The following is a 24324-nucleotide window of genomic DNA, read 5'->3' on the forward strand; positions in this document are numbered from 1 at the left end:
TTCATGGAAAGATCGTACAGGAATTAATTCACAGATACAGCTTCTTCAAGACTTGACTTTGTGGTCTCTGCAGCCAGTTGGTGGAAAGACTGAAAACCAAGGAGTCGACTGTTGCTCATGGTTAGATTCTGCAATGACGTGTGATGTCCAAGGGTCCACACTTTTGGCCATGCTCTATGCTGTTATCTCTGCATTTAAAAAAACTTTCTATCTCTCTGTGCTTCTCTGTTCAATAAATCTTAGCAGTTCAATCCAAAGATGCAGCACATTCAAAGGTTCCAGAAAAAAACGGAATTGAAATAGATTTGCTTAGCAGAAAAGGCAGTTTTAGACCTTAAAAATGTCAAATGATCAAGTGAATTCAGTCACTCAGTCAGACAGTCATTCAGCAAGAAAATGTATTGATTCATAAAATCCGCATCCCATACTCTCCCTCTCTGTGATGCGCACACAGACCCTCTCCCTTGGCTTCTGTATCACACACATAAGCAGACCCCTCCTTCTCTCTCCTCGTCTCTCCTCCTCTCAGTTGGCCCTGTGACTCCTTGCCGGCACCGTATAACAGTAGCCTACAGAGCGGGGACCGGCGGTGGATGGGGAAGGGCAGTAGGCACAACAGCAGCAGCAGCAGTCGGGCGCACAGTCCAAAGCATGCTCCAGCGCAGCCATGACTTGCTCGGCGTCAGATAGCGAGAAGATAGTCATCAACTGTGGCGGGATCCGACACGAGACCTACCGGAGCACCCTGAAGACTCTGCCAGGGACGCGCTTGTCTTGGCTGACCGAGCCCGACGCCTACAGTAACTTCGATTACGACCCCAAGTCTGACGAGTTCTTCTTTGACCGCCACCCGGCCACCTTCGCCTTCATCCTCAACTACTACCGCACCGGCAAGCTCCACTGCCCCAACGATGTGTGCGGACCGCTCTTCGAGGAGGAGCTCGCCTTCTGGGGCATCGATGAGACGGACGTGGAGGCGTGCTGCTGGATGAACTACCGACAGCACCGCGACGCCGAGGAGGCACTGGACAGCTTCGAGACCCCTGAGCCCGACGCACCCGAGGATGACCCGGCGCTCACTGGTGGGGCGGACGGCGACCTGAAGCGGCTGTGCATGCAGGAGGACGGCCGCAGGGCGACGTGGTGGGAGGTGTGGCAGCCCAGGATGTGGGCGCTGTTCGAGGACCCCTACTCCTCCAAATACGCTCGGGTAAGTTGGCGAACAGGTGCATTCTAGAGAATGAATCCTTTTCTACAATCTCAATATCTAAGTCTTTCTCAGTGCTTTCTACGCGCTAACGGGTCCACCTTGGACACTGTTGTGCCCATTGCGCATTGTTGAGCGTGAAGGTACTCCTCTTACTTCTTTACAAGCAGATGATGTTCACTGCAGTGCTTTTTCAGGAAAAAGAAAGTAGAGTTTAACTGACGCATATGCGCCAGTATGTTTCTTAGTCTTTCTTACACTTTACATTTAGCAGATTATTTTACTCTTCTTCTCTGCCACTGTTTTTTTTCTTGAGTCTCTCCCACTGTGGCAGTTTGATGACAGCCTATTTTCCAACAACATCCTTCTCCCTCCACTCTTTTTTCTGCCTCTCACTCTACTGTCTATATGTGCTACATTATTTGTGCAACAAAATACTGAACAGTTTTAACACGGTTCTATTCTATTCAGCTCTCATTCAGGACCCTCTGTCAGTCCACACTGAATCCAGAGGGTACAATTTATTCGTTTGGCTTCTCTCTTATCTCATAAACCACTGATAGAACAGAAGTAAAATCCTGCAGTCATCCCACAGTTCATCCAAAATGTTGGTTTTTGTGTATTGTGGAGGTGAACATCTGCATATATGCACATGAATGTGTTAATTGTGTGAGTGTGTGATAGCAAATACATATGATTATGTAGTTTATACACTGTATACGTATTGGTTGGGTAAATGATGGAGCAAATGCTGTTGTGCTAAAAAAAATAACAACACTGCAACCATCAGGAAATGTTGGTATTAGTTCCTATGTTTTTTAGCCTACCGGTAAACACACAGCTTTCCAATATTAAACTGGAACACAACATCCGTGAATCAGAAGACCATTGTTACCTTGTGCATATTTTTTCTAATGTGCTGCTGGCTTGAATTTTGCACTAAATACTCTGCAGTGCTTTACAGCACAGAAATTCCACAGAAATCCTACGACTGAACAAAGAAGAGGGAACTGTTCTGTCAGCACAAACACTGTATATCTAGCTTGCAATATGAGGAATGTCTTGGATAACATCTTTCCACTGGAGTCCCTTCCCTTCATAATAATTAGCTGAATCTGGTCCAAAGAGAATGGTACAAAGCTAATATTAGATGGTGTTGATTGGGAACCATCAGCTTGAGTTTATGATTGTGTGTTCATAAAGAGAGAAAAAGACGAATTTTTTGGGGCCCCTTATTATTCCCAATTAGTGATACTGTGTCCTTCTACTTTTTCAACTCATTCTTTTCCATTTTTCCTCCTCACTTTCTTCTCTACCATCTTCCTGCATGATCAGTCATCTACTACTAACTGCCTCCCTCTGCCTTTAACTGTCTCTAAAAAGTCTATGGTCATATGCAGAGCCAGAGGCCAGTGCTAAACTGGATCATTCTGTGTCGAGGTGTATTTTCTGTAGCCTGTGCTTTACTCACAGAAACAGCACATTGACTCACTTACTCTCCATGACTTGAGATGGAGACGCACATATCACTCACAGAACATGTGTTAACATGTAGTATAGAGAGGCATGAATACACAGGTAAATGTATGCATATGCAAAACTGCACATATAATGAGATACATACTGTAGCTGCACAGACACATACAGGCACACTGACGTGTCATTTGTCTTCAGAGGGTCACTAAACCCCATGTGACCTGCGACAATATAGAAGATGTTTAATGGGGAAAAAAATGAAATAAATATCTGTTACTACTGATATTATGTTTAGTAGAATCTTTCTCAATAAAACTATCACTATGTGAACGATCTGCTTGCACCTTCAGAGAAACGTTATTCCAGCTTATATCAGAAATCTACAAGAACATCTGCATATAGCCCAAAATTTGTAACCACACATCCTCTTATCCATCAAATGCACATGAAACCGGAATTAAGGTCCAACAAATACATGTAAACATTTCTGAGTCTATGAAGAAAACACTGTTTTACGTTACTTGACATTGCAGAGGCTCTCAGGGAAGCCGACAGGGTTCATATATATCTCTCTATTTCATTGTCTTTCCATTAATATTAGTCCTGAGTGAGAATCACTGTCTCATATTAATGAACAAAGATTGCAGGCTAAATGCTTGACTGCAGTTTTACACGTGTACTTGTCATGTACAAGAAGAGTCACAAACGTGCAGTTGGGGATGCCAGTAGCTGCCAGTGGAGGTCCTGAGACATGTCAGCTCATCACAGGGGTTGATGCACACATTAAGTTTGAGCCTTCTGATTTATGTCAGATGAGTGTGACTCAGTGGTGTTTTGGAGGACAGGCATTATTCTTTGTTGCAACTGCACCTTATGATTAACTTGTAATGGTGGATGTTTTTGGCCAAAATATTCTTGCCTCCCATAGCTTTTTCATGCATAAAATTGAACAGGTCACAAAATGAAATGTCGGCCAAACAATCAATCGAAAAACCAAAGGAGGGGTGACAGTAAAGTAAAAAAAAATCTAATTTCATGCCAGGGAGGTGTCATGCTATTGGGGCAGCATCAGTATGACAGCTGAGGTGACTTTGAAAGTGTTGCAGTCAATAGATTTCGTGCCAACTCAGTGACATAAAGTTAGGTTGGAAGAGGTGGATGGGAAGCAGAGCAGTGTCAACAGCAGCAGTGGCGCTCAGGGAGGCTGAGGTGAGGCAGTACTGGCTCAGCCATGGCTTGATGGGGAACCTCCTGCCGATGTCTGAGGAGGAAGAGAAGGAATTGCTGGACATTTGAAGAAGAATGGACTGGGTCGCTCATTCACTCTATGCATCTGTCCATTACGTCATATGATAGCCTTTCAAAGGTAACAGGGTTTCTTTTTTCTCCTGCCCAGTCTGTACACTCCAATCTCCAATCATTTTTTCCTTGTCATCGCCACTGACAGCTTGTGCTGCTTTATTACTATGATTTCAGAGCTGAGTGCTGGATTGCTTATTATCGCCATTTTGCCCCCCCCCAGTCCCTCCACCGCGCATCCATCTCTTCCACCCCTACTCCCTCCTCCCTTCTCTCAGCTGTCTGCTTGTGCTATAGCGTAACACTGCAGTCCCTGTAGTAGCTGACTGTGCTCTAGCCTGCTGCAGAGAAGGAGGGAGAGAGACATAGGGTGGGGGGTTTGACAGAACATGAGGTGTTTTTGGTTTGTGGGGGCAGTGTAGGGCAATGAATTTAAAGTAAGAAGCAGTAGGAGAACAGGATGCAGGGTCACTTTCTGCACACCCTCGATTTTGTTTCCACTGCCCCATTTTTTTTCATGCTGAGCTCGGCAAGCTGGGATGCTCGTATCCATTTATTGATCGGGTCATACATCTCAGCTCGCTTCGTTCAGATGGACATCTCAGCTAAATGGTGTGCCTTTGTAAGCAAAACCTTCCCACGGATACATTCCTCCTTCTTTCTCAATCTCTGTCTCCCTCCTTTTTTCACACACCCAGGCAAGATGGCAATTCCCAGTCCCCCAATAGAGAGAAAGAAACAAATACTGACACAATGGCAAACACACACGCACACGCACGCACGCACGCACGCACACACGCACGCACGCACGCACACACACGCACACACATTTGCTGTACATTTAGACACACTTACTGTAATGCAACATGCACAGTGCCACAATCATTGTGGCACTGTCAATTTCAGATGATCTATTTGTCTTGGCTTGGTTGCCAATGTGAGTTTTTTGGGTTCATAATTTTTACATTGTAATGTCATGCTGGAGTATAATAATTGATGTCCTGCTTTTGACATTGCAGTCTAACAGCAGCCACACTATAATGCTGAAAATACACTCATATTAGTGCTCTTGCGTTAGAGTTAGGGTTAGTTGCTTTAATTGGATAAACATGACTGGATAAAATACATTTCCAGTACTATACGATACTATACGGAATATTGAAGCTGATGAAAAGCTGCCAAAAGTACAGAAAGTATGATTATTTAAAGCTGTACTAATCAATATTTTATGTCAATAAATGATTACATTATTATGCATGATGGTAAAGTTGTCATTGGTAGTGACAAACCCAGAGAAAATGACCATCTGCCATTTCCCTCTGAGAGTGTTTTAGCATTTTTTAGCTCATTGTTTTGGCTTTGCCCTATAAAGAGGCAACTGTTTGCTGACATTAGCTATTACAGATTTTGGTAATAGTATGTAAATATTGTGTTTACATTGTTAAAGCTCCTCTAAAGAAGGTGTAGTGCAGTGACTCTGGAAAACATAGGTTCTTGTAAACAATTTGTAAACTGAACTAAACAGAATAACTTTGTTAATGCAAGATGCTAATTACTGATCGATATGTAAATGGAAACATACCGGCAGCACCCGAGCACAGTTTCCTGATAGCGTCTGATCTCAGAAGCTAGGCAGAGTTGTGCCTGGTTAGTACTTGGATAGGACACTGATTTGGGAGACCAAACCAGGGGCCGCTAGCCTCAGCCCCTGAGGTTATGTCAGGAAGAACATCTGGCATAAAGCTTGTGCCAAATCAAGTATGTGGACAAACTGATCGACTGTAGCGACCCCAAATGGAAGCAGCTGGGGGGAAAAAGGAAGTGGACACATATAGCCTACATAAAAGTAGTTCATCTATCCATCCATCATCTTATTCATGTGACCCCCTTAACCAGGGTCACAGGAATCTATCTGGTGGAGCCTATCCCAGCTCTCTTTGGGTGAAAGGCAGGGGTACACCCTGGACAGGTCAAGAGTATTTCATGAACATCTAAAATATTTGAAAGTAATGCAGGAACAGTTAAAACAGCTAAATGTATTTTACATTGTATGCAGGTGAAATGGTAATCTAAAAGTACTGAAGACCCACCAAGCAGCATAACTAAGGGATGGTTCAGGGTTACCTGAAGCCAGCCCTAACTATACGCTTTGTCAAAGAGGAAGGTGTTAGACTCTGTCTAGCCTTAAAAGTACAGAGGGATTTGTATGTGAGAAGAAGGATTTTAAATTCTATTTTGTATTTTACAGAGAGCCAATGAACAGGAGAATATAGGAGAAATATGATCTCTCTTGCTAGTTCTAGAGGCAACGGGCACAGAAAGAGTAGGACAGTTAACTTATGGGATGATCTGTGCTATCCTCTCCCACTGACACACACCACACACACATACTTGCATAGCTATCTTTGTGAGGACACCCATAGACATAATGTTTTACCCAGACTCTAACCCTAACCATCACAACTAAATGCCTCACCCTGACCGTAACCTAAACCTAATCCTAACCCTAAAACCAAATATTAACCCTCAAACAGGAGTCTGAAAAAAGTGAACACCAGGAAAATGTCCTCACTTTGATAGAAATATGCTAAAAATGGTACTCACAAAGATAGCAATACAAGTACACACACACACACACACACACACAGCATTCCTCAAACAGGTTGTAACAGGGCAACTGTTATTCAGTGCTGTGGTGTATGTGGAGCTGCTTTACAGTGTATTGAGTCAAAATTTGTGGACACCAGTGGGGATTATGTAGTGCAGAGTGCATTTTCATTCCAAAAACAGCAGATGTACAATCAAACGTAGTGGTATGCTGCGTCTTTATTTCAGGGGAAGAATTCTAGATGACCACATGTGGGTAAGTGTAGTTTTATAGTTTTTGTCTGATATAGATGTCCAGTTAAGAGTCCATGTTCGAAGTGAAGCTGTTAGGTGCCAGTAACAGAGAGATATTTTGCTCTGAGTGCAAAATGAGAAGAGTGTTTATGTCAGTCATGTCTGGTATCTGTATTCTCTGTTGGGTTTCCTCACCTCACAGCTTCTGGACACAATGTTATGTTGTAGCTGAATGGAGATGTTTTGTCATCAGAGCATGTGAATGCACCAATATCAATGATTCACAGATCACTCTTTTAACACATCAGATGAGTGTTTCATTATGATGCATTAGCTATGTGAAGCAGGTCTCTGTGTGTTAGATAAGAGTGCTGAAATCTGGAACCACTTACCACTACCACCTACTTACTATACTTACTACAACACTCACTTTAATTGTGGAATCGCTGTAATGTAACTTGTAAGACAGAAGGATGACTGTAAAATATCACTTGAATGGTCCTTCATTGTTTAGGCAACTAAAGTTATGTTGACAAGGTACAGGAAAGATCATGTTGATGATAATTTGAATAGTTTATTCAGACATTTACAGTACAAAATGGAACCAATCAATCAATCAATCAATCAATCAATCAATCAATCAATCAATCAATCAATCAAGAGCCATTCAACTTAAAGACTGTCCAAAAGGGCAATAGGCTGAAGCTTCTCACACCTACCCATTATCCACTAAACAATACTTTTTACTGAACTACCAAAAGCTCCTTTGTTACTGTGTGCCAAAAGCACAAAGTAACCAATAATTAAAATAGCCTCTATATGGTCAAAAGAAGGAAATGGAAAGATCATCTGAGCAGGTTTCTCTGGGTTCCCAGGACTGTGTACACCTCTGTGAAATTTTGTGAATATATAATGTCATAAAAATGCATAACCAGAATAGATTGAAATGATATCAATCAAGATACTTGCTCTTGTCACTTTTTTGCCTGTTCTATATAAGGAAATCTGAAGAAGTTTCTCTCAGCACAGCCACTGTGATGTGTGCTAAGCCAAATTCTCACAGCCCTGCAGCTAATAACACCATATGCTGTGCTTAAAGTTTCTGTTAGCAAGTAACCGTCGTGAGACAGGTTAGTTTTACCCTACTGATGATGTGTAAGTAACTAGTTTTAGTTTTTGTAAAGTGCCTTGAGATGATTTGTATTGTGATTTGGCGCTATACAAATAAAATTGAATTGAATTGAATTGAATTAATTGCAGCAGGCAACACAAAACGCAGTCGTATATACATACCTGGACACAGACACACTCATACACACTTATATTTGTCATGACTGAGCAGGTGCTTAATGCTCTCCAGCAGAATGGATCCACAACCAGCAACAGCAGCCCCAGATGTTCGTGAAATTACACCTCTTGTTCAGACTCATGTTCAGTTCACCTGCCAGATGAAACATAGGCAGGCCTATACAACAGGCCTCAGCATGTAGCTTGGTGGTTAGCCCTGTTGCCTCACAGCAACAAGGTTCCTGGTTTGAAACCTAGCAGGGGCATTTCTGTGTGGAGTTTGTATGTTTTCCCTGTGCTTGCGTTGGTTTTCTCCAGGTACTTCTGTTTTTTCCCACAGTCCAAAAACATGTATGTTAGGTTGATTGGTGACTCTAAATTTCCCATAGGAATGTGTGTGAGTGTGTGAGGTTGTTTGTCTCTAAGTGGCCCTGTGATGGACTGGTAACCTGTCCAGGGTGTGCCTTTCACCCAAAGAGAGCTGGGATAGGCTCCAGCAGAAGCGGGTATAGATAATGGATGTATGGTTGGAGTTAAAGCAGGGTTAGGGTACACCCTCAAACATTTGGTTTTCACCTTGTCTAAAGCATGCTGATACTGTACCCTTTTGTGTTTCATACATGTGATATACAAGTCAATTGTTTGGCTTATGAGGCCATAATTTTTACTTAATATCTCAATCTCACAACTGTGACTCAAGTAAGTACCTAATGATTTCACCTTCATTAGGTGTGTTACAGAGTAATTTTAAATTAGTTCAGAATAATGACTTTAAATTTTGGATATTCCATTGCCTCTTTATTTCACACATTCATGACCCACATTCATGACTATATAAATTGTATTTTTTTTCTTTGCTTTTTAAATTTTTTAATTTTTATCACATTAATATACTAGAACAAAAGACATCAAACATCAATTCATGAACATGCTGCGATTGCATTTCTCTACAATTTGTTCTTGTGCTATTTCCATGTTTCAGTCTTCAGCCTGTCATTGACATGTTAATACTGCCTATTTCTCTCATTTTTCTCAACATTGATTTCTTATCTTATGAGTTAACTGCTTCATAACATATACTCCCCTCACAATGTTCAACCATTCATCTTGTGTTGGTGGGTCTGGCTTGTGCCATCTCTTCATAATGGTTTGTTTACAAGCAACTAACATAATTTTAACCATGTATCTGTCTTCATCAACGAATTATACCTCTGAAGAAAAATTAATGAAAGAATTATTACGTAATTATTACAAATTACAAGATAAATTATAATCATAATCAATCATAAGATAAAAAATTGTGATTTTCTTTTCCTCTAGGCTGCTCCCTTCAGGGGTCACCACAGCGAATCATCTGCCTCCATTTTACCCTATCCTCTGTATCCTCCTCACCCACACCAACTATCCTCATGTCCTCCTTCACTACATCCAAGAACCTCCTCTTTGGTCTTCCTCTAGGCCTCCTTCCTGGCAGCTCTAACCTCAGCATCCTTTTACCAATGTATTCACTGTCCCTCCTCTGAACATGTCCAAACCATCTCAATCTGGCTTCTCTGGCTTTTTCTCCAAAACATCTAACATGAGCTGTCCCTCTGATGTACTCATTCCTGATCCTATCCATCCTCGTCACTCCCAGAGAGAACCTCAACATCTTCAGCTCTGCTACCTCCAGCTCTGCCTCCTGTCTTTTTCTCAGTGCCACTGTCTCTAAACCATACAACATTGCTGGTCTCGCCACTGTCTTGTACACCTTTCTTTTCATTCTTGCTGACACTCTTTTGTCACACATCACACCTGACACTTTCCTCCACCCGTTCCAACCCTGCTCGTCTCTTCACTTTTTTTCCACACTCTCTGTTGCTCTGGACTGTTGACCCTAGGTACTTAAAATCCTCCACCTTCTTCACCTCTACTCCCTGTAACCTCACCGTTCTACTTGAGTCCCTCTCATTTACACACATGTACTCTGTTTTACTGCGGCTAAGCCTCATACCTCTCCTTTCCAGAGAAAACCTCCACTTCTCTAGATTTTCCTCCACCTGCTCCCTGCTCTCACTACATATGACAATATCATCTGCAAACATCATGGTCCACGGAGATTCCTGTCTAACCTCACCTTTCCTTGAACTCCTCTGTCACACCTACAGCACACCTCACCACAGCTCTCATACATGTCCTGCACCGCTCGAACATACTTCTCTGCCACTCCAGACTTCCTCATACAAAACCACACCTCCTCTCTCGGCACCTCCTCTCTCATACGCTTTTTCCAAATCTACAAAGACACAATGCAGTTCCTTCTGGCCTTCTCTGTACTTCTCCATCAGCATTCTTAAAGCAAATATTGCATCTGTGGTACTCTTTCTTGGCATGAAACCATACTGCTGCTCAGAAATGCTCACTTCTGACCTCAGCATAGCCTCCACTACACCTTCCCATAACTTTATTGTGTGACTCATCAGCTTTATTCCTCTGTAGTTTCCACAACTCTGCACGTCTCCCTTGTTCTTAAAGATGGGCACAGTACACTTCTCCTCCATTCCTCAGACATCCTCTCACTCTCCAAGATCTTGTTAAGTAGCCCAGTCAAAAACTCTACTGCCACCTCTCCTAAACACTTCCATACATCGACAGGTATGTCGTCAGGACCAACTGCCTTTCCACTCTTCCTCCTCTTCAACGCCTTCCTCATTTCCTCACTGGTAAATCGAGAGCTTCAGCTTTTGGCTCAGCTGTTTCTTCACCATAAAGGACCGGTACATCGACCTCATTGCTGCTACCGATGCACTGATCCGTCTGTCAATCTCATGTTCCATCCTTCACTCACTCGTGAACAAGATCTCAAGATGCTTAGACTCTTCCTCCTCCTCCACAGAAACTCCATAAAAATAATGAACAGAACTGGTGACAAAGGGCAACCCTGCCGGAGTCCCATGCATTGGGAAGAGGTCTGACTTACTGCAGGCAATGCGAACCAAGCTCCTGCTCCAGCTGTACAAAGACCCTTAGCAAAGGGCCCTCGACCGAATAAACATGCATAAACGCTGTTTTCTCAAAAACACAATCATGTATAAACATGCTGCTTACATATTATTGTAGCCCAGTTTGTGCTGATTACAGTGTTATCAGACTTTAGCCATTAATATGTTTAAAAGCAACTGAAAAAAGCACAAATGGGTATGTCAAAACTTGTCCAGAGCCCCAAAACACCCTTAGAACTCAGAGGGTTAAGCTGTCTTCTTACTATACTAGTAGGTCTTGTGGACACTGAAAATTGATAATGGCATGGCCTGATACCAGTCTTTGGGGGCACATTCCATAGGAATACTTACCCATTCTTTGTGTGTAACTGTCATTCCAGCAGCTTATTACATCATTAAAGATAACAGTGACATGACAGATGGTATTTTAATAAAACATAAATAGTGTAGTGCATAAATCCTGTAACCAGCATTGTACAGTATTTCTAGATAGAATTTAACCCAATGCTTAAAGGGAAGCCACTGTTTATCAAGAACAATAATAATAACATATTTCTCACACATAAGGAATCTGTTTTAAAACTCTGTGTTCTGTTCAAAAATGAATATCAGCGTCTATAACAATTTACCAGGTGCAAATATCAAAATCAGCCCTAGAAGTCTTTATTGGTTGAGCTGCAGTTGAAGGTTTTAAAAATGCCTGCTAAGTGTGCTTTGTTTTATGTAGTGGAGTTTGGTGTGTTGAAGGATCCTGGATGAATGACTGATGTTTAAGTGCATGAATTCTGCCAGTGTGCTGAGCCACTCAGCTGTCCACTGTTGGGAGAGCTGATGCAGGGTGTAGGTTTCAGCCAACAGAGCTGTCCTATGGAGAATGTAATGCTTTACATGTGCTCTTTTTGCCTCTGTGCTGAAGTGGCTAATGTGGGTCGCTGGCACCAAGTAGTGACACTGAAGTAGAAGCATAGATGGAAGTAAAGAAGTACTGAATTCAATTTTAATTTGGGAGCACTTGCAATTGTTGCAAATTATGTTGCAATATGATGGTGAAGCTGATGCTGAAGCATACATTGTCCAGCAGTCAAAGGTGCTGAAATAGTGCACTGATGGCAGTTTCACTCCACATTTGAAATCATTTGGAAATTAAATGAGGTTCTTGAAAGTAGCAGGAAGAAATGTTTCAGCACTGTCATCAACCTACTATGTCAAGAAACTGTCAACATCCACTCACATGCTGTTGTGCTAGTTTGGTCACCATGGTGTTTGATATTTCTTTCTTTCTTTCTTTCTTTCTTTCTTTCTTTCTTTCTTTCTTTCTTTCTTTCTTTCTTTCTTTCTTTCTTTCTTTCTTTCTTTCTTTATTCTTCACTGGTAAAAGAGCATTATATTCAGTTTTATACTTATACTAAGTTCCCAACGAATTTGTCAATACACAACTGTGTCTGGGGAGAAGGAAGTCTGGGCATCTCTGCTTAGACCACTGCCCCCGTGACAGAACATGAATGTTCGGATGGAAATTTGTAAATTGTTTTGTCATTGCTTGTGTTTTCTAACTTCTTTTCCAGCATTCCTTTCCAGATTATTTCCATCTGTTTGTGCAGCTATGAAAAATGTATTCATTTTTTTTGTAGCTGCTTTTTTTGACAAGATAGTGTCCTGAGTTGAGGAGCTGCTCCACCAAGTCCCTGTATTATAATTACACATGGGTCCACAAAATAACACATGAAAGCAAGTCATAAGCCATACTCTGCACATGCCCTTATCTGTCATGCTACAGGTGTTATTGACAGCAGGCACAGTCAGTCAGATTGTGCAGTGCTGTGATTAACTTTACTCACTGTCACTTGCTTTGAGGCTGCTCATGACAGGGAGAGGAAATGCTATGATCCACTTCAGGGACATGCAGCATTGTAATAGATGCTCTGAGTTCCTTAAATGTTGTCAATTAACCCATTATGGTTTAATAGTGAATTGAGTAAATAATGAAGACTGTGATAGTAGAATAGTCGTGTATACTGTGATAGTATAATAGTACTGATAATAATAGTACTGCAAATCTATGCAATCCATTTTAGTCTCATCAGGGCAATGGTAGGACGATGCCACGTTACCCTGTACAAAACATGCAGTAAAGCTGAACTGATCTTACAGGGAGGTTTTTGGAACTTCAATAGTATGTTTTATGTCCAATTCTTTTTCCAGGTCTTAATTGGTCTCAGCTGTTTGTTTTCAGATACCCCCTCTCATTAGGTTTTGTTGCAGATCATATCTCATGTCCATGAATTTTTCACTCCAGTAGCAAACACATTGTCCTAGTTCTGCAAAGTCTTGCGCAGATGTTAAGCTGGGTGACATCTGAGAAGGAATGACTCTCGTCACGCTCTTTTCATAGGAAGGCAGGAGTTTTGCATGGGAGTCTTATTCTGTAATTCAGCTATTAAGCAAACACCATCTTATATTTGAAATAAATAATGAGATAATGCAAAGAGACACAGGACAAATCCTGCATGTACGAGAATCACTCCATACAGCTTGCCAACATGACAAATTACTATCAAAGCTACAGTGAGATCAGACTTTGACTTTAAAAGTTTTACACACTTTTTAAAGCAGGTGCAGGCATCCAACATGTCTTATGAAACCAAATACAACTAAAGTGCATAATGATTCAATTCAATTCAATTCAATTCAATTTTATTTGTATAGCGCCAAATCACATTACAAATCATCTCAAGGCACTTTACAAAAACTAAAACTAAAAACCCAACAATTCCCTTATGAGCAAGCACTTGGCGACAGTGGAGAGGAAAAAACTCCCTTTAACGGAAGAAAAAAACCTCCAGCAGAACCGGGCTCAGTTTGGGCGGCCATCTGCCTCGACCGGTTGGGGTGAGTGGATAGAGCAGAGAGAAAAGAACAGCAACAATAAACAACAAATAGACACTGCAAGTTGGTGGGGCCAGTAACTGCACATCAGCGATAAACAGCTCCAGGACCAGGGACACTTGCAGAAGGTACAGAGAGAGAGAGAGAGACAGGGAGGGAGAGAGCACAAACTAGGGGAGAGAGAGAGCACAAGGTTAGTAACATTCAAGGGAAGCTCAGTGCACCGATGGTCCTCGGGCAGTCTAGGCCTATAGCAGCATAACTAACTAAGGGATCGTTCAGGGTTGCCTGAAGCCAGCCCTAACTATATGCTTTGTCAAAGAGGAAGGTTTTAAGTCTAGCCTTAAAAGTACAGAGAGTGTCTGCCTCCTGAACCCAGGCTGAGAGCTGGTTCCACAGGAGAGGAGCTTGATAGCTAAAGGCTCTGCCTCCCATTCTGCTTTTGAGAACTCTGGGAACCACAAGTAGGCCTGCACTCTGAGAGCGAAGTGGTCTATTGGGATAATATGGTACTATGAGGTCTTTAAGGTATGAAGGAGCTTGATTATGAAGGGATTTGTATGTGAGAAGAAGGATTTTAAATTCTATTCTGTATTTTACAGGGAGCCAATGAAGAGAAGCCAATATAGGAGAAATATGATCTCTCTTGCTAGTTCCTGTCAGGACTCTGGCTGCGGCATTCTGGATTAATTGGAGGCTTTTTATTAAGATATTAGGACATCCAGATAGTATTGAGTTACAGTAATCTAGCCTTGAGGAAACAAACGCATGGACTAGTTTTTCTGCATCATTTTGAGACAGGATGTTCCTAATTTTGGAAATGTTGCGCAGGTGAAAGAATGCAGTTCTAGAAATGTGTTTTATGTGTGAGTTAAAGGACATGTCCTGGTCAAAAATAACTCCAAGGTTTTTTACAGTAGTGCTGGAGGCCAGGGCTATGCCATCTAGAGTAGCTATAATTTTAGAAAAGTTATTTCTGAGATTTTTAGGCCCAAATATAATGACTTCTGTTTTCTCCGAGTTTAAAAGTAAAAAGTTACTGGTCATCCAAGCCTTTATGTCAGTTAGAGAGGCTTGAAGTCTGGTTAACTGGTTTGTGTTAACAGGTTTAATAGATAGATATAACTGAGTGTCATCCGCATAGCAGTGGTAATTAATAGAGTGCTTCCTAATGATATATCCTAAAGGAAGCATGTACAGGGTGAACAGAATCGGTCCTAGCACAGAACCTTGTGGAACTCCATAACTAACTTTTGTTCGTGTGGAAGGTTCATCATGGACATGAACAAACTGGAATCTGTCCGATAAATAGGATTGGAACCACTTTAACGCTGTTCCTCTGATACCAATCACATGCTCCAGTCTCTGTAATAAGATGTTGTGGTCAATGGTGTCGAATGCTGCACTAAGGTCTAGGAGGACAAGTATCGAAACAAGTCCATTATCTGAGGCTAAGAGAAGATCGTTGGTAACTTTCAACAGTGCTGTTTCTGTACTATGATGTGCTCTAAATCCTGATTGGAAATCTTCAAATAGTTCATTCCTGTGTAAGTGGTCTGATAGCTGCTTAGCAACAGCTTTTTCTAGGATTTTAGAAATAAATGGCAGGTTGGATATTGGTCTATAATTAGCCAAGACACCTGGATCAAGACTAGGCTTTTTGAGTAAAGGTTTGATTACTGCAGTCTTAAAGGCCTGTGGTACGTAGCCTGATACTAGAGATAAATTTACCAAGTCCAATAAAGATGAGTTCATTAATGGCAGGGTGCCTTTAAGCAGTCTAGTCGGGATGGGGTCCAAGAGACACGTTGATGATTTCGATGAAGCAACTACTGATGTAAATTCAGAGAGATCTATAGGAGAGAAGCAGTCTAAACATAACTGAGGTCCTACAGATGATTCAAGAGCTACTGTAGTAAAAGATTCATTTATTGCAGGTATAGGAAGCATCTGCTGAATTTTATCTCTAATAGTTGTGATTTTATTTGTAAAGAAACTCATAAATTCATCACTTCTGAGAGCTAAGAGAACACTGGGCTCAACAGAGCTGTGACTTTTTGTCAGCCTGGCTACAGTGCTGAAAAGAAACCTGGGATTGTTCTTATTTTCCTCTATTAGTGATGAATAGTATGCAGTTCTGGCTTTACGGAGAGCTTTTTTATATGTTAGTAGACTGTTTTTCCAGGCTAGAAAAATTTCCTCTAAGTTTGTGGAACGCCACTTCCTTTCCAGCCTTCGTGATGCCTGCTTTAAGGTACGAACATGTAAATTATACCATGGGGCTAGTCTTCTCTGAAACACTAACTTCTTTTTCAGAGGGGCTACAGAATCAAGCGTTTCACGCAGTGAGGTTACAGCGCTGTCAACAACATGATCAATTTGGTAGGGAGTAGGATTAAGGCAGCTGCCCTCCACTATGTTTATACTTGGCATAGATGCAAATAAAGATGGAATCATTTTCTTAAATTTATTAACAGCGTTGTCGGATAAACATCTGCTGTAGTGGAATTTTCTTCCAGACGCTGCATGATCCATCATTTTAAATTCGAAAGTTATTAAAGAATGATCTGACAAAACAGGATTTGGGGGGAAAATTATTAGATGTTCAATTTCGATGCCATAGGTCAGAACAAGATCAAGGGTGTGATTAAAACAGTGGGTGGGTTTATTAACGTTTTGAATGAAACCAATTGAATCTAATATAGAATTAAATGCAATGCTGAGGCTGTTATTTTCAACATCTACATGAATGTTAAAATCTCCCACTATAATGACTTTATCTGATCTAAGCACTAAATCAGACAGGAAGTCAGGGAATTCAGTTAAAAACTCTGAGTAAGGAACAGGTGGACGGTACAAAATGACAAGTAGAACTGGTTTTTGTGTTTTCCAGTTTGGATGTGAGAGACTAAGAGTGAAGCTCTCAAATGAGTTATAACTGTTCTGAGGATGAAAGTTTAATAATAAGTTTGACTGGAAGATTGCAGCTACTCCTCCACCTCGACCTCGATGATGATTAATTGTAAGCAACTTGAAATATGAAAACCATGTGGTAAACCTCTGTTCTATGGCATGTTTTACCCAAACACAGCTGTGCTCTGGAGCAGCTAGAAAGGTATAATCCCAAATTTCATATGACATAAGAGCTGCATATGTACCAACACTCTGGGGTTGGTTTGACTTTATATATTCATGACAAACATGTTTAAAGATCTTTCTTACAGGAAATATTTACCCATGGAAGCCTTTTTATAAATTGTGAGCCATGAGAAGCTGTGTAAGATGAACACTATGGCGTAGTCTTAGCAAATTCCAAACAATTCCTTCACAGTGGAACTGGGGGAAGCAATTAGTGCCAGAGCCTGGACATGAAAGTAAGGCTTTTACACTGCCTTCAATGCACAAGAGGCATACTCAGATTATTTCTGAACCTTTCTCTTGAAGTAGCCACAAACCCATTAGAAAATCATTTTCTCCCTCCAAACACTCCTGCTCTACTCCTTGACTCCCTTCTAAAGATAACCTTCTTTCACAGCATCATTTTGACACACACACCTCATTCTCCCAGTGGGGGTGGTGGTATTACAGCACCTCTGCAGCACACTCATGGAGATGAGCCCCTGATAAAGTCACAATAGCTCAGGTTCTTTCCATGAGCCCTGCGGCAGTGTTCATGTGGCACCCGGTGAGGGGGGAGGGCTTGGGTTGCGGGCTGCCAGAGCTTCAGGGTATATTGCTTTATAGGGAATATATATAATAAAATGTATTCCATTTGAAAACAAGATATTCAGCACTTATAAAGTAATGTTTTTTGTACAAAATGGTACAACATAATTTAACTAACAAAGTCGAAAACACAGTTACTTAAAACTATGTAATCAGTATTTTTTACAATATCAATGGCTTAGCTGAATGTGTAATTTGAATGGAGTTTCTTGTAGACAAATCCCTCAAAATTATCACCAAGGCAACTTCGTTTGAGACGTGTTAGTAATTTTATTGGGATATTTCAGTTCAATTCAATTTATTTGTATAGCGCCAAATCACAATACAGTCATGTCAACGCATTTTACAAAAAACAAAAAAACCCAACAAATCCCTTATGAGCAAGCACATCCATATAGATAATAGCAAACATACAAACATTTATTGAGCACAGAATATATTTTTGCTCACTCAAACAAACTTATTTTTTGCTCGAATATAATTTCTTTTCAAAATATAATTTATGTACTTGCAAAATATATTTTTCCGTGCTCAGAATCTCCTATTGCTCGCTCAGGACAGAGGCACAAATATAACGCCATAACCCACTGGGAAACCAAAAACAGGAGAAGTAGTGGTCCCCACTGGGACGATGATCAAGAACAGGAGAGGCGGGAGGGACGAAGGCCACACAGGCACACTGAGGTCAATGGATGACTGGCAGGGGCACTGGAGGCTCTGGTAGGGGCACTGGAGACTCTGGCTGGAGAACTGGAGATGAGGATGGCCTTCTCTGGCGGAAAGATACCAGAACAGAGCTAGTGGTTGTAGTCATTTCAGGCTTGGATTCAGGCTGGAGAGCCAGGGGCTTAGGAAGCGGGACTGAAGACTCAGACAGGGAAGCTGGAGACTCAGATGGGGAGGCTAGAGAGGAGGATGGCAGCGTTGTCGTTGTTGAGACGCCAGAACAGAGCTGGAACTTGGACCCGGCTGTGGCTGGGAAGGTAGAGACTGCAGCTGGAACTCTGGCTGGAACTCTGGCTGGAACTCTGGCATGGACTGGTCAGCAGCAGGCTCAGGCTTTATGACAGGCTGAAGAGCAGGGGACTCTGGCTGGAGCGTGGCTGCTGCTGACTTGCTGCTGACAGTGGTGGGCAGCTACCTCAATCCCACTCCCTACCAAATTGACCATGTTGTTGACAGTGCTGTAGCCTCACTGCGTGAAACAAGAGGAGGTTGGAGGAGGTTGGAGGTTGTGCTCCATAGTAAAAGTTTACATATTAGTACCTTAAAGCAGGCATCACAAAGGCTGGAAAGGAAGTGGCGTTCCACAGATTTAGAGGAAAAACTGTTTATTAACTGTTAAGACCCTGGGTCATTATTAACCCTCTGGGGTCTAAGGGGGTTTTGGGGCCCTGGACAAGTTTTGACAAACTGGGCTACAATAATATGTAAGCAACATGTTTATACATGATTGCGTTTTTGAGAAAACAGCGTTTATGCATGATTAGTGAAAAACAAAAATTTTTAAGTCACTGAAATAAGACCATAAAACACAAACAAAACATTGGTTCACAAGAATTTTGAGAAATACATCTTATAGGCTAAAGTGTTTACTTCAAAATGATGTGAAAGTCATCTTTTTCACTCATTCACAGAAAACAATACACTGATTTAAATTTTCTAAGATGTTTAGAAAGGGCATATGCAGAAAGGTGTGTCTCAGGATGAATAGTCGTGATTTACCTGAGAAGACAAAAGACGAACTCAACAACCTGCACAAAGCACCGCATAATGAGCCTTTCAGTCAATGTGGCTGAAAGGGGATTACTGCAACATAATACAATACGATGCGGAGCCAAACGTTCGTCATTTGAGTCGTGTTTTTCCTCTGAGAACAAGCTAAACTCTTCATCTCTGTCTGGAACATATAAAGCGCTTCTTCACCTGCGGACCGTGCCATCATCCAAACGCACAGAAAAAGTGAGTAAATTCTATGATGAAGTTTGATGTTTTATGTAATTTGAGACGTACTTCTCCTTACGTTCATACAGATTAAATAAAAAGTGTTAATTTGTTTTCGACTTGAATTGTTTCATTTAAAAGAAGAAATTTCAAACTTTCTAGCGATATATTTCTTATTTTATGAGGCAAGTATTCGCTGAGATTCAGGTTGTTTTCTTTACATGTCTGTGAAGAGAGATGACAGAGACAGAGAAGATAGAGATTGCATCCTGTCTGCTTTGTTTATTTTACAAAAGCACAGTTGTTTGTTGTTATTATGAGTGTATAGAACAAAAACTAAACCCTTTACAGATTTGAATGATATATTGCTTTTATCTGTACGATCAAAATTGACTGAGTAATTTAAGTTTGTCGACCCCTCAGGGTTAAAGGACATGTCCTGGTCAAGAATAACTCCAAGGTTTTTCACAGTAGTGCTGGAGGCCAGGGCTATGCCATCTAGAGTAGCTATAATTTTAGAAAAGTTATTTCTGAGATTTTTTGGCCCAAATATAATGACTTCTGTTTTCTCTGAATTTAAAAGTAGAAAGTTCCTGGTCATCCAGGCACTTATGTCAGTTAGACACGCTTGAAATCTGGTTAACTGGTTTGTGTTAACAGGTTCCATAGATAGATACAGCTGAGTGTCATCTGCATAGCAGTGGTAATTAAGATGATGGACCATGCATGCTTCCTAATGACATATCCTAAAGGAAGCATGTACAGGGTGAACAGAATCGGTCCTAGCACAGAGCCTTGTGGAACTCCATAACTAACTTTTGTGCGTGTGGAAGGTTCATCATAGACATGAACAAACTGGAATCTGTCCAATAAATAGGAATGGAACCATTTTAATGCCGTTCCTCTGATACCAGTCACATGCTCCAATCTCTGTAATAAGATGTTGTGGTCAATAATGTTGAATGCAGCACTAAGGTCTAGGAGGACAAGTATAGAAACAAGTCCATTATCTGAGGCTAAGAGAAGATCATTGGTGACTTTTAACAGTGCTGTTTCTGTACTATGATGTGCTCTAAATCCTGATTGAAAATCTTCAAATAGTTCATTCCTGTGTAAGTGGTCTGATAGCTGCTTAGCAACAGCTTTTTCAGGGATTTTAGAAATAAATGGTAGGTTGATATTGGTCTCTAATTAGCCAAGACTCCTGGAACAAGACTAGACTTTTTGAATAAGGGTTTGATTACCGCAGTCTTAAAGGCCTGTGGCACATAGCCTAATACTAGAGACAAATTTACTAAGTCTAATAAAGATGAGTTAATTAATGGCAGGGCGTCTTTAAGCAGTCTAGTCAGAATTGGGTCTAAGGGACACGTTGATGATTTAGATGAAGCAACTATTGATGTAAATTCAGCGAGATCTATGGGAGAGAAGCAATCTAAACATAACTGAGGTCTTGCAGATGATTCAAGAGCTACTGTAGTAGAAGATTCATTTATTGAAGGTATAGGAAGCATCTGATGAATTTTATCTCTAATAGTTGTGATTTTATTTGTAAAGAAACTCATAAAGTCATCACTGCTGAGAGCTAAGGGAACACTGGGCTCAACAGAGCTGTGACTTTTTGTCAGCCAGGCTACAGTGCTGAAAAGAAACCTGGGATTGTTCTTATTTTCCTCTATTAGTGTTGAATAGTATGCAGTTCTGGCTTTACGGAGCGCTTTTTGTATGTTATGTTTTTCCCAGCCTAGGGGAAACCAGGACATAACATGGGTTGCTTTCTCCACGCTTCACCACTATAAAAAAGAAGCCAGCATTTCAGACAAGATTAAGTGAAGGTAGCAATTTATTTGCTGAATATAGTCAATACTAATAATAATAATAATAATAATCAATGCCCCAAACAACAAACCAAAACTCTAATGTGAACCCTAAACTTACCTGACCAAACAAAACCAAAGAAAAGACAACTGGGCTTCTCACTACCTTGTGCTCAATATATACAGTGTAACTAAATTTCACAATTTCCTTTCTCTAAGGTTAAAGCTCTCAAAATAACAATTTGTTCCGCAAATCACTAAGCTTCTCACAAGTACACAGATTCCACAACAAAGAGTGCTGGTTCCTTTGGGAGTGGCAGAGATGGAGAAGAGCCCCTAGGCTGCTGTCAGTTGGTGCTTCTGTAGTCTTCAGGGAAGGGCTGGACCAATCCTGAAACAGCAATTTAGTTCAAATGGGCCAATCCCCATGGATAACCCCACACCTATAACTCCACACCCACTCCTTTTTCTCTCTCTCACACGCACACACACACCAAGAACCAGGGGAGGAGAGAGAGCTAACAACAATCACAAATCACAGCAACAACATTAAGCGATCCATGCAAACCTAACATTGTGTGGGATTCAAAGTCAGCCCACATTCTCTTAGAGGCTTCATGACAGTGTGTAATCGTTGATTGTGTGGTTGGGCGCATGCACAATTACGTCATCGGAGATGTTTTCAACTCCCTCTATTCCAGCAAGTGCAGAAGCTATCTCATGCTGATATTGCTCACTTCCGGATGATATTCCAAAAATGAGACACTTGTATCTGTATACTTCATTGTAAACCGCAAATGTTGTAATCTGGCGCGATTCTGGTGTTAGCCTCTAACTGATAATAACCCCATTTAAGATCCAATTTGCTAAATATCATCGATTCATTTATGCTTTGTAAAAGTTCATCAACCGTAGGAATGGGCATCCTATCACAGTACCACGCTGGAATTCATCGTTTTCTGATGATTGCTCGATGGGCTTGTTGCATGTCAAGACACAGTCTGATTTCAGAATTGGCTTTGGCACAATTACAACTGGATTAACCAATGGGGTAGGTCCATTTACTTCTTTGATTATGTCCATTTCTAGTAGTTCTTTTATCTTTTCCTCCACAGGACCTCTTAGATTAAATGGTATTCTTTTTAAAGGCTGGGCTACTGGCTGGACTGTTTTGTCTATGTGCAGACAGATTTGCTTAGTTTTCAGCTTACCAACTCCCTGGAACACTTCTGGGTATTGTGACTGGAGTGATTGTTTGAGGTCTGTTACTGCTGCAGTGTCTGTGCCAATTTTGAGTACTCCAAGTTTCATGGCTGTGTCTCTGCCTAACAGAGGTTCACCAGTCCCTTTTATGTCAATAAACTCAGCATGTATCATCCGACTGCCTACTCTTACATCACACTTGAAAGCTCCCTTTACTGGCAAAGGCTGATCAGATGAGTAAGAGAACAATTTCTTCTCTGTATCTGGGATGTATGAATGGCATTTAATTCTCTCTAATTTCAGTTTCTCCCAAGTTTTCTTATCGATGATATTGCTAGATGCGCCCGAGTCTACCAGCATCCTCAAATGAACATTGCCCTAGCAAACATTCAGTCTATCTGTACCCCTGCAGTCAGCTCGAATGACAAATGCATATTCAGTCCGTCCTTCCACTTGGTTAACATTCGTTTAACATTTTTAGTTTTGCACATTTTTATGTCTAAACCGCTGGCAACAAAAGTGAGTACACCCCTAAGTGAAAATGTCCAAATTGGGCCCAAGGTGTCAAGTGGTCACACAAAATATTATTTTCCAGCACTGCCGTAACCCTCTTGGGCATGGAGTTCACCAGAGCTTCACAGGTTGCTTCCGTTTGAGGATGCCCCACAGATGCTCAATAGAGTTTAGGTCTGGAGACATGCTTGGCCAGTCCATCACCTTTACTCTCAGCTTCTTTAGCAAGGCAGTGGTCGTCTTGGAGGTGTGTTTGGGGTCGTTATCATGTTGGAATACTGAAGGAAAGCGATCATGCTCTACTTCAGTATGTCACAGTACATGTTGGCATTCATTCCTCAATGAACTGTAGCTCCCCAGTGCCGGCAGCATTCATGCAGCCCCAGACCATGACACTCCCACCACCATGCTTGACTGTAGGCAAGACACACTTGTCTTTGTAGTCCTCACCTGGTTGCCGCCACACACACTTGACACCATCTGAACCAAATAAGTTTATATTGGTCTCATCAGACCACAGGACATGGTTCCAGTAATCCATGGCCTTAGTCTGCTTGTCTTCAGCAAACTGTTTGTGGGCTTTCTTGTGCATCATCTTTAGAAGAGGCTTCCTTCTGGGATGACAGCCATGCAGACCAATTTGATGCAGTGTGCAGCATATGGTCTGGGACAGGCTGATGCCCCACCCCTTGAACCTCTGCAGCAATGCTGGCAGCACTCATACTTCTATTTCCCAAAGACAACCTCTGGATATGATGCTGATGCCAACATATTATTGAGTTTTATTCAGTTTTGGCAGAGATTCCATTTTGACCAGCGACTCTTTTCTGACAGTGTTTTTACAGCACTGCTCAGTGAAAGGAACATCCTGCCTTTCTCTGATTAGCCAGAACTCATTGACTTTGGGGGTTGGGGTTGATTGGTTTTGGTGTGAGGGTTGGGTCAAGGTGAGGGCAAGAATGTCAGCCAATCAAAGTCAGAGCAGAACGGGGCCTCACTGAACAGAGGTGCGGAAAACCAAGAAAACCAACAAGACAAAGTAGGCAGTGGAATATGAGGAAAGAAAGAAGGAAAGATACATTCACTTATTTAAAGATGTTCAGATTTACTGTGAAACTGTATAAGCCTGTTCAGTTGTGCACTT

General features: G+C 41.4%; 1 protein-coding gene across 1 annotated transcript in view; it reads left to right on the top strand.

Annotated features, from left to right (window-relative positions):
* The first annotated feature begins 649 nt into the window (after nucleotides 1-649).
* The window catches only part of LOC113141137 (potassium voltage-gated channel subfamily C member 1-like), an 80420-nt gene continuing 56745 nt past the window's right edge, over nucleotides 650-24324 (top strand). Inside the window, exon 1 of the mRNA XM_026325373.1 lies at nucleotides 650-1210. Coding sequence (XP_026181158.1) covers nucleotides 668-1210 — 543 coding nt within the window. The 5' untranslated portion in view covers nucleotides 650-667. The remainder of the gene's footprint in view (nucleotides 1211-24324) is intronic.

This window comes from Mastacembelus armatus, chromosome 8 (assembly GCF_900324485.2).
Source record: "Mastacembelus armatus chromosome 8, fMasArm1.2, whole genome shotgun sequence".
Classification (NCBI taxonomy): domain Eukaryota; kingdom Metazoa; phylum Chordata; class Actinopteri; order Synbranchiformes; family Mastacembelidae; genus Mastacembelus; species Mastacembelus armatus.